The sequence below is a fragment of the Haemorhous mexicanus genome, chromosome 1 (genome assembly GCF_027477595.1).
Source record: "Haemorhous mexicanus isolate bHaeMex1 chromosome 1, bHaeMex1.pri, whole genome shotgun sequence".
Taxonomy (NCBI): domain Eukaryota; kingdom Metazoa; phylum Chordata; class Aves; order Passeriformes; family Fringillidae; genus Haemorhous; species Haemorhous mexicanus.
The window spans coordinates 83,084,448-83,095,926 of record NC_082341.1 but is presented as its reverse complement, the minus strand read 5'-3'; the positions used below and the strand labels follow the sequence as shown (position 1 = coordinate 83,095,926).

At 39.5% G+C, this 11,479-nt stretch overlaps 1 protein-coding gene across 2 annotated transcripts in view; it reads left to right on the top strand.

Moving 5' to 3' along the window:
- MARCHF6 (membrane associated ring-CH-type finger 6) overlaps nucleotides 1-11,479 on the top strand; it is a 42,287-nt gene continuing 30,808 nt past the window's right edge. Inside the window, exons 1-3 of one of the 2 annotated variants that reach the window (XM_059854730.1) lie at nucleotides 1-103; nucleotides 4,809-4,908; nucleotides 5,738-5,811. In XM_059854730.1, the coding sequence (XP_059710713.1) occupies nucleotides 85-103; nucleotides 4,809-4,908; nucleotides 5,738-5,811 (193 nt within the window). In that variant the 5' untranslated portion in view covers nucleotides 1-84. The remainder of the gene's footprint in view (nucleotides 104-4,808; nucleotides 4,909-5,737; nucleotides 5,812-11,479) is intronic. The other variant, XM_059854740.1, reaches the window with a different exon arrangement.

Genomic DNA, 11,479 nt, shown 5'->3' with positions numbered 1-11,479 from the left:
GCGGCCGGTCCGTCCGCTCGGCGCGCGGCCCCGCCCCCCGCGGTCACACCACCCGCACGGCCGGCGCTGCGTCAGCCCGGCAAGATGGAGACCGCTGAGGAAGGTACGGCGTTCGCCCCGCCACCGCCGCCAGCCCCCGAGCGGGGGCTTGCCGGGGCAGCCTCGGAGGGTGGAGGGGTGCGGGGGAGGAGGAGAGTATCACTGGGCCCGCTGGGCAGGCTGGGGGCTGTTCACGCCCGGAGGGGCTTCTCGCACCGGGGCTGCAGGTGCCCGGGCCCCCCGCCCCCCCCACCGTACCGGACCCGCCGTGCCGCGGGGGCCAGGCCGGGCCAGGCCGGACCGAACCGAACCGAGGGGGGCAGTGTGTGAGGCGGCGCGCGCGGGTGCCCCTTACATAACCACGGGGAACGGGGAGCGGAGGGGGGGGAAAGGGGGGCGGTGCTGGCAACACCCGGAGCGGGGCTGGGATGGGCCGTGCCGGGGCACCTGGGCACCGGGGCTCGCCGGAACCTTCCGCTGGCTGCGGCTTTGCCTGGGGAAGTGGAGGCCCCGGGGGAGAAATGAGACCCCGGGGCGGAAAGCAGCAGGCGGGGTGCGTACGCTGGGGCAGCGGGAGAGGCGGCGAGAAGGGCACTATCCCCGGCTCACTCCTGGCCAGCGGACCCTGTCGGACCCGGCCGGCCCTGTGGCCCTTGGGGGCCTTACATTTCCGCGTTTAGCTGAATAGTAATAGCTGCTCCTTTCGCAAAACTGACTTTGTTACGTGTGCTGGGCAATCTGTTTGAAAAATTGAAATATGCAGGAGCTGACATGTTTCTCTGTCTCTAATGCGTAGTCACTTATCTAACTTTAAAAAGACTAATACGTAGTCACTTATCTAACATTAAAAAAAAATTTGTCAAAGGTAGTAGTCATGAGGTGGGTTTTACATGTAGTATCCATTTCTAAGGGTATTGCTTTATTTGAGATCAAACATATATATGTTTTGTCAGCACTTTTGTTATGCTTAGATAATCACAAAATCACAGAATTTTTAAGGTTAGTAGGGACCTCTGGAGATCATCTACTCAAACCCCCCTGCCAAGGCAGGGTTACCTAGAGCAGGTGACACAGGAATGTGTCCAGGTGGGTTTTGAATGTCTCCAGAGAGGGAGAAGGGACTATGTAGTTCAAGCAGATACTGGGGAACTTTGACAGATCAGCACTTCATATTGTAGCATAAACCAAACTAAATAAAGCATGTTTGTTGTGCTATGTTTCCTGCAGTATTTGAGCTTTGTTTATCATCTCAGACAATGAGTGCAAATACATATTGCAGCAGCAAGGCGGTTTCAAGGAAAGCATTTTGTGTCTTGGCCTTTGTTACTTTGGCATCATTTTGAATGTAGCTTTTTATCAGGTGCTTGAGAGGAAAAAATGGAAAAACATGAACCACTGGATGAAAAAAGACAGCACCTTTGTAGTAGTGTCCTTTGGGTTGTGCTGTAGACATCTTTAACACCCATGATCACTGATGGCTTATCAAAATATTAGTGTTTCTTAAATCTAACATTTAAAATTGCTTGCTGAAGCTCTGTAGACCTAGTCACACCGATGAAATCAACAACAAAGCGAAACTTTGATTGCTTTTCCTCTGGTTGCCCAGAAAAACTGGTTTTTTTGCAAGCTGTGAAGTGGATACTCAGAAATGACCTCCTGATTTTCCACCACTTCAGCAGCTGGTAAATCCATCTCGGTGGATTCAATTCAGACAGCATAGTTGATAATTTGTTACAGGCTGTTACCAGTGGTAGACTTTGATCATACCTGACTTAAGTAGGTGAACAGACTAGCAAGACAAAGAAGAGGTTTTTAGTTACATCTTTAAGGCATTGTCTTCTTTAGCTAAACCTTTGTGTTAAATTCCACACTTGAAATTTTGACTTTTCTGGTTTTATATGCAAGAACACACAAAGGCACATGTATGCAGCCTTAGATATTATATTGTGGCCTTATCAGTGTTGTCCTCAAAAGCTCCCAGTGGTAGCATGAAAGTAACCGGTCTATATACTCACTTTCCATAAATACCACTAGAATGTTACAACTTCTTCTACAGTTTCAAACCTCAGATCCTACTGTTAGAACTTCATGTGGCTTGCCAGAGCGGTGAAGAGACTTCCCAAGGTTAGAAAGCTCTGAACACCAGCAGCAACAGCAAAGACTGTGTTAGTGCCTTGAGGAAGAGGAAACATGATATTATTGCTTGCTTGAGCTTCTGCTACAAAGTGTCGGGTGGACTTTCTGAACTGGTGATTGTCTGATAGCGGTGTTATGGCCGTTGTGGTTCTGATGGGCTTTGTGCTTGACTGAACTGTACTGTGGAGCTAGAAAACAGAATGGCATGGTGAGAGCTTAGATAAGAGAGGCTGTCTGGGGTCATGGTCAGACCTAGGTGGAAGCTGCTTCACTTCAGAACAAATGTGAAAGTTGCTTCTCTGCAGCCCCTGAAAGCACAAGATACCAGGTTTTGCTAAAGAGGTAATTCTGGTTCTTTCTAGATAAATCACTTTGTTGCTAAATAATGTAATCTTTACTTTTTGATATTCCAGTGTTGGATTCAGTTGGAGAGATAATAGGCAGTGAATCATTCTTGGGGGGAGCAGGAAAGAACTTATTATTCAAGGTCATTTTTTTTCCAAAACATGTGCCTGAAGAACAGGATGCAAAGTGTGTGTGCGCATAGAAAAATAGTGACTCTTGCACAGTGCAATTCTTTTTGACCATGGCTGTAGGTCGTAAAGTGCATAGCTTAACACATTGACCCTCAGCAGAGTTTATTGACTTGAAGCTATCAGTTGATTAACAGTCCAAACAATTACACTCATATTATGTTTGTTTGGATTTATAAAACAAGTGAAAATATCTGGAAATTATCATAGCTTTGAAAAAATAAAATTTAGGCTTATTTTAGTAAGCTAACAGGCAGTCTTTTCTCAAGTAAAGAATTATTTTGCTCACCGTAAAGCAAATTTCTCCCAAAACTTTTGACAATAAGTGAACAGTTTTCTGTGAGAGTCAACAGGCCATTAAATGGACAGATTCAGAGAGCCATGGGCATCCTTCAGGGAACAGTGTGCTTTTACCTTGCTTTCATTGGTGCCAGTGTATCCTTAAAGCAGTGGTTTCATGTGCTATCTCGTGCTTGTCTGACCCCTTGTGAGGCTGATCCAACCTACAAAGCTCTCCACTGGCTGCAGTGAAACAGCTCTGTTGGAAAGAATGCAGGAGGAGGTGGACATGCCACAGCGAGTGGGTAGGGCAGGGCCCACTTGTCAGTTGGAGAGACCTGTCCTGTGCAGCCATCTAGAAGTGCTCTCTGGGATAAAAGAATCATTTGTTAAGAGAAGTAGCAGTGCTGATCATTCTTGTCAGCAGAGGAACCAGGGACTCCTGATGTTTGCAGCAATACTGCAAATCATTGTTGCTACACATGGCAGTGATGGTAGTGCTCTTTATGTCTCTTTGTAGCATCACTGACGTGATATTGAATACCTGTTTCTGTTAATTCTAAGTTTTCATGCTGCATAATGAATTCACTCAAACAACACTTTATAGATAAAAAATTGTTTGAATTTAATAATTTGAATTCCTATGCTTTATGTGTAGAAACAGTCCTAATAGTCTATAAACCATGGATATGGTCATAATGTGACTTCTTTATAGAAAAAAAATATTGGTCTTTGGTGCCTTTTGGAAGTTTTGTAGAAAAGCATTAACTTTTGAAGATTCTGGCCAAGAACAAAGATAGGTGATTCAGACTTGAAATTGCGTATTTACAGTATTCTCTCATCAGCTGGTATTTTTCTGACAAAGATCTCTGATAGGGATGTGTTCCACTGGAACAAATAGGCATGTTTGCTGGATAGTGGTTGATAGAGAAATAATTACCAAAAGATAAAATCTCAAACACATATTTTATAAAAAAGGACATTTTATGTTCACTCCCTTAATAGAAGTAAAAGGAAGAGTCAAGGGAAGTGATCATGCATCTGTCAATAAACAGATAAAAGTTGATTTTTATTTCTATTTAATTGTGTGTTTAGAGCTCTAGCTAACTGAATGGTATTTAAAATAGACATCTGTTTTTTAGAGGGAAAGGTTTATGCTCACTTCTTTATACACAAAACCTCTTGCAACCTTTAGTTGCAAGAAAATGTTAAAAATAGGGAATAAAGAAGGTGCAGGACGTATGGAAATATTACTGAAATTACAAAATAAAAAATAGAAAGTGGCTTTTCTTACTGGACACTAGGCTATCTCCAAGTTGTGTAGCAAATTGCAAAATACCTGTGTCTGTTATTTTGGATTTTTTTCCTTTCATTAAGAAACATATGTGTTAGGTTCAAGAGTAGCAAATTATTTAAATAATTATTGGACATTATTAAACATCCAAACTGAGATGAAGTTTTTCTATTTCGAAGTATCCACATTCAAGAAAATTATCCCTAACAGTTTTTATGTTGTTTTAGTGATAACTCTTAAGGTAGAAAACACATCCTCTGTAGTTTTACTGTGTCTATTTCCTAGAAATCCTAAAAGTCTTTAAGATGTGTTTTGAGTTTATGTAACATGATCAGGCAGATAATGTTCATGTTGCTCTTTCTGGTGATCTCCCAGTCTCTTGTCTTGCATCAGATGAAATCTCTCTTTCATCCTCTTTCTGGCTTCATTTTGCTACATGGTAAAGTTTCTAGAATGTAATTGTGTAATTAGTCTTGAAAATGTAAGTTCTTTAAGCAGTAGTGTAATAAGCTTTTTGTCCTTGTCAGTAGATATATGCAGAGTCTGTCGGTCGGAAGGAACTCCCGAGAAACCCCTTTATCATCCATGTGTGTGTACTGGCAGTATTAAATTTATTCATCAGGAATGGTGAGTTCTGTGTCTGTGTGTTTCTTATTTTTTTTCCTAATGAAAACATATTAACATGTTTCTAAAAATACTTCAAGTCTTGGGGTTAACTTCAAGTCTTGAGTGAAAAAAACCATTTTCAATGGAAACATGTTTGGGGTTTTGATGTTGTTTACATGATAATTTGTAACAAATGAGGAAGAATTTAGTAATTATATATGGAAAGAAAGTACTGATAAATATTTGTGTTTGCGACTGCAGTTCTGATTTTATGTCAGCTTTATGAAAACTAAGCAGAAAAACCAGTATGTTGGGGCTTTATTTTACCCACTTATGGTTGTGAATAGAAAGAACATCAAACCTCACAGAAAAAAATAAAAAAACCCTGCTACTTTTTAGTCATTTTGAGGTGGTTGATGAGGAAGTGCTAAAGTAAAAACTGTAGTTCTGGTCTATATGGTCATTTCTGATGGTATTTTAATAGTCCTTCTTCCACAAATACAGCAGTTCTAAATCTTAGCTGTGTGCATCCATATGTCATATCTTGAAGTATTTATAAGAACTGGTGTCGCTGGTGGATGTCCATGCCAGGATGTCTGCTTTGATCAATAACGTACTTAAAGAATGTTCTTTAACAACATTGTGGCACGTGTCAGTTTACCTTTTTCTACTGTTTGAAACTTAGTTCATGGCCTAAATGGACTTAATAAACATGCTCATTTAAGTCCTGCTTGACAGTACAAATATCCTGATTTATGTGTGAATGCAGAGAATTGGTGTGTTTTCCTTAATGGAGGGATAGGGCTGAGAGATGTATAGCATGTGTTAATGTGATCACTTTTTATTGCAGCTTAGTTCAGTGGCTTAAACACAGCAGAAAAGAATACTGTGAATTATGTAAGCACAGATTTGCTTTCACACCAAGTAAGTATGTTTTACTTGCTCCTATTTTTTTCAGAATTTTTCTCCTATAATATCTATGAAGTGATCTTTTTCATTCAGTGTGGTAGATCCAAACTTGTGGCGTAACTTCTGTATTCTTGTTTTAATTGGAATTTTTATGCATGGTTTTGCAGACTGTGAATTGCTTAAATGATGGATAATTTTGTTCTTTCATAATCTTAAGTGAGACACGGAAGTATTATTCTGTACCTTTTTCTGACAGCCTCAGTCCCATTCTTTTCTTGCCAACATTACAACATGTTGCATGTTTTCAGCTTCATTGATAAATTCGAGTTTTTTGAAGTCTGGATGGTAAAGTGAAACAGTGGCAAAACTTTAATTTGAAAGGCAGTTTTCAGTTACCTTTAAAGGATCTACCTGCAACACTAATATTTGGCTTCTGTCAGTTTCAGTTCAAGTGATCTTGAGAGATAATAAAAATTATGATTATTCCACTTACATTTCAGTAAAGATACGCTACCTACCCAGTATTAAATTGCCTTTTATCTTAGATACAACTAAATAGAATGATGAAGAATATTCATATTATGAATCCCAGAGGATTCATAATTACATTTTGGCTGATTGTAGTAGGAATAGGTGAGGCGGCAGGCTAGTAGTATTTAGTGTTGTCAGTTTATTGCCTGTTGAGCAGATAAAGTGGGTTTTATGGTACATTTTTCTCTTTTAATTTACTGATTTATTCCTGCTTCCCTCTCACCATTTTTTTGTGTTGGGGTTTTTTCCCTCCTAGTTTTGTACTTTGGTAGAGAAAACTGAGGCTAAGGTGGTTTAGTTCATGTATTTTCTGTTCCAAAAATCCCTTAATGCACCTTCTTTCTATATGATGAACCTTGGTATAATGTGTTTCTGCCAACAATTAATTAAACAAATGAGACCACCAGTGAAATGTGCGATATTAACTCTGTCGTGGGAGGGTAATATAGTGTATTTTACGTTGAACACAGCAGTGCTTTCTGGTTATTATTCTTAAATACTACAGTGACCTGTGAGGAATGGTAGAGATCATCTGCTCGCAGGTTTTTTTTGTTATATATTTTTAAAAAGGCATTATATTACTTCTGTATGGAACTTGCAGAAACTAAAAGTGATATGCAGTTCTGAATCTCCCTTCCTAGCTAATTAGCCACTTACAAAATGTCATGCTGTGACCAGGTCCTCTACAGAATTTAGTGTGCAAGACCAGAAAATGGCATTTCAGTTATTTATTAGTTGTTAAGAAAGGGGACTTTCTACTTTTGTATGAAAAGAAAAAAGCAAATCAAAAAGGTTTTTAGTGTTTTCCTTGGGATCTAGGAGAAGGGGGTGAGCCATTCTAAACTAAATACACTTTATATGCATGTTACTCTTGATAAGAGGAAGCTTAGTTACTGCCCTTATCAACAGAGGTGTTGCTGCAGAAGTTAATTCTTTACTGACACTGCTGTTGCCAGCACAGCTTGTAATGTACTTGCAGGTTATGGACAGGGGAGAAAACTTAGTTGGGTTAATGTGGCTCAAAAAAATGACCATTTTTAATAGGAGCTTTGAAATTGGTAATAAGCAATCTCTTTCTTCCTCATGCAATAGAGTGTGTCCTCCATATTCAGCCTCTGCTTATCCTCTGCCGCACACTTGTCACTCCCCTGAGCGAGCAGTTCAGCTGATAAGGTTTCCTTCTCAGCTTTCCACCTTGCAGTGTGCTTTTTCCTACCAGGCTTCAGACAGTGGTAGCAGGTCAGGTACCCTGCACAGATTCCTCCTGCCCTCCCTACCCCTGGGGTCTTGTTTCATTGTTTCCCCTGCACCCAATACTCATGCAGTTAGGGTTTCCTTAATTTCTCTTATCCCTCTTTCTTGGGAAGATAATGTGGCTGTCCAGTCTGGAAACTGGATCTGCTTGTGGGAGCAGGAAGGAGTCACAGGTGCTGGAGAGAGAATGATAAGGCAGAAAAAAAAGGGGACTTAAGTATATGCCAGTCATCCCAAGCAAAGCTGGATCTGGCCTGTAACCATGCCAGGTGAAACATATTTTCAGATAAGTCAATTTACCACTGGATGTGGTCAAATAAACACGTGCATGTAAATATCTGTGCTCCAGCAGACAAGCACTAATGGTGTAATAGAGTATTAGTGCAGTAATACCAGCAACTCCTCTTGTTTAGCTTGGTTTGCTTGCTAAGGCTGTTGATGTCATTCTGTCAAAAATGCTCCCTTCCTAGCATAACTTCTTGTGTATGGAGTATTCATAAACTATTTCTAGTGCATTATTCTCTAAGTTCTGTAACGTTTTGGGATTTTTTTAGCACCTGAATTACTAGCTTAGTTATTGCTTGGAAAGAAGGAAAAACGAGAAGATCCAACTTGTATTTTGGCTGGAGTACAAAGGAACAAATGTTTCTTTTGAATAATAGCATCATTCTCTAAATGTGTTTAGTCATGTAGGTAAATTACTTGATTTCAAATGTATTCTTTAAAACTAATTTTTTTATGTTTAAAAATTTATTCCTTTTCTACAGTTCTACAAGTTAAGAACTAATACAACTATGAAAAAAATAGGTTTTGACATTTTTTGATTGTCAAGATACTTGTTAATTTTTAATTTGTGAGTTTTCTTCCTGGGTTTTTAAAGACACATGCATTTCATTTTGTCATGTGCAAGGATGTGCTTGTATTAGTGCTACACTAAACATAAGCACTGACACATGAAAGATGGTAAGGCTGTATTTCCCAAGAAAATACAGTTGTCAAAACTTCTCCATTCTGTAGGAGGTAATGTTAACATAAATACTGTCAAAAACACAAATACAGAAGCAGACTAGACTGATTTTTGTCTGAGGATTGGGATGGGTTCATTTCTGCTCCTCCTGTGCAGCTTCATTGCTGGTATGTGGTTCATACAATGTCACAAGCTTAGTTAAAACAAAGACTGTAAAACTAAAGGAAGCCATATGAGTAGGGTGTTCCTTATCATGTAATTTGGATATTACATTATTGAAGGATATATTAAACTGATTTCTCTACCTGTTTGTTTTGATAAACTTTTAACACAGTAGTCCATAGCTTCAGCATTTCTAGAAAGGCTAATTTAAAAAAATAAACTTCTGGAACAAAATACTGCATGCTGGCACAGAATTCAGTGTGTCCTCTGCCAGCTCCAGTGTGCAGAGTATACACACAGCTGAGCTTTATATGAATGTTATTTCATATATTTGTTAGAGCTGTGCTTGCCTGAGAAGGAGTGGAGTTTTTCTCCTTTACCCTAGTGGTCTGAAGCAAAGTCTGCATGTGTTTGAAGGGTGTAAAACACAGAAACATAGAATGGTTTGGGTTGGCAGGGTCTTATGAAGATTATCTAGTCCAACCTAAAGAATAACTCACAAGCCCTGTTTTGCAAAACCAGTGTTTTCACCCAGGAGCTGTCAAGTATATGGTTTTTATTTACAAGTTGCACAGTCTTATTTCATGATCAGTGCACAAGGATGACTGAGGTGGCATATATGGCTTGCAAATGTAGTAGTAAATAAAGAATCTATGGGTAAGAGCGTTGCAAGTGTGATGATTCTGTGAAGTAGGTTAAATGGCAGCTTCTAAAGGCAGCCTTGTGTTTTTCCTACCTTATTTGTGTCAGTGTAAGAGCAGATTTTTTTGTCATATTGTCTGTTTTGGAGAAGTAAAATTAATAATTGCGTTCCTGGAAAAGTTAGGCTTACAGGAGGGGAGGGGAGGGGTGGGTAGAACAAAACCCCACCTCCTGAAAACAACCAACCAAACAAAAAAATCCAATCTAAATTTAGGATTCACAACTAAATTGGCAGTTACACTGCGTAGGTGTGACCTAAGTATCCAAAAAGCTTTCTAGTAGTTTTTCTATAACCTGTACAGCTCAAAGAAGTTGAGCTAAACCTATGAAAAACTCACCTAAAGTCTGTTTGAATTTCATGCTGTAATAGAAAAAAAAGACAAGCTATTATTTCAATTGGTCTCTAGTAGAAAGATGTTTATTTGGAAGAAACTGTGGTAAATAATGCAGGAATTTGCTTTTTCAAACTGAGTTAGGAAAGATTACTGGGATGGAGAGTAAGGGATGGAAGTGCAGTGAGGAGAATGCATGTGCAGAAGCAGGTGAGGAGGATGGATGCTGTGGTGGTCAAGGTCTCAGGCCTCAAAGTGGGGCCTGATAGTGGGGAGGGGGTACAGGGAGCTGCAGTGTGGGCAGAAAATGGCCCTGGGTGACAGACACAGGAGGGGAGAAAAGCTATGAAAATCACTGGCAGCAAGCTGCAGTGATGCAGGGTGCTTGCACACCAGGGGTTCCTGTCATGCTAGGAATTCCTGCATTTTATGCACCTGAGTGTTGCAGGACATAGAAGGATTTTACCTTATCACCATGGTATAAAGCTTCTAGTGGAAAAAGCTGTACATATTTTGAAGTGTGCACAGGACAGTACACAGAAAAAACGGCTTTCTTCCCACCCTCAGCTTCTGAAATCATCAAAAATCACCAAATTGTCAAAATTTGGGGGATATAGGTTGTGTTCTCTGAGTAGTAGCTACATTGTGCTTTTATTTGAAAAGTTGTAACTCTAAAGCCTTTAGAAAAGTGAGCCCACAAAAATGCCAACCTTGATAAGTAATTTCTGCTTTAAATTAGGATGGACATTCATTCTTACAGTCCTTGTCTGTGTTCAGTAATTCCTGGAAGATAAATTTTTAAATTCTTTAAATTTAAAATATTTTCAACTTAACAACTTGTCCCTAACAAATAAATCAATAATACAAAGTTAATGTTTTCTGTGAGGTCCTTGTTGCAAAGTGTTTATCAAAATATATTTTTTGAAAACAAGAAAGTTCTTAAAGTATCTGCTGAATTTTTTATGAGTGGTACCATAAATATTTAACAGATACACTCTAAATAGATATTCTTTTGCACCTTTGACAAAGCTTTTTTGTCTCCTGTGGCAGAAATTTTCCCGGATGTTTGTTCAGTGTGAGCTGAGATCATTAGTTAGACTTCGGTTGGCATTTTCTATTGTTCCAAATTGTGTACTAAATTCTGTTTCTGTAACAAGAAAATTGTAAGATGATGTCAAAATATGCTTGTGTCCTGCTTTCAATTCACTGCTCTGTGTTCTCACAGCTACAGTTCCCTAGTGTTATACTTTTAGTCCTTTGTTTCTTGAATTCCGTTTCCCTGCCAGATACCTGGCGAATAGCAAGCTTTGAAATTTCAAACCAGTTATTACTTGTCTCAGGGGTAGTGTTTTGTTGTTACTTTGTGTCAGTTATAATCCACATATTGCTGAAATGCACCAGTCTCTCCCCGTTCTTTGACTGCTTCTGGATGTTGATACTGTTTGTCTGTGTTCTTGAGTTCTCTTTACAATACAGAAACTGAAGGAAATAGCTCTGGAGAGAAAAGAATTTCTTTCTCCTGTAGAGGCTGCCTCTCTGAGACTAGTAAAAGGATGATTGGGAATGTAGGTGAAGGGGCTGCAGGTAGATAGCATAAAGCAGTATTTGTTAGACTCTTAAAGGATTGCTGAGAGGAATTGAAAACTTCTTTCTTTCTATTTGTTCTTATAAAAATTGAGTTTCCTTTTGTAGTTAGAAGTATGCAAGGTTTTAAAAGATAGTCCATAATGTTAAA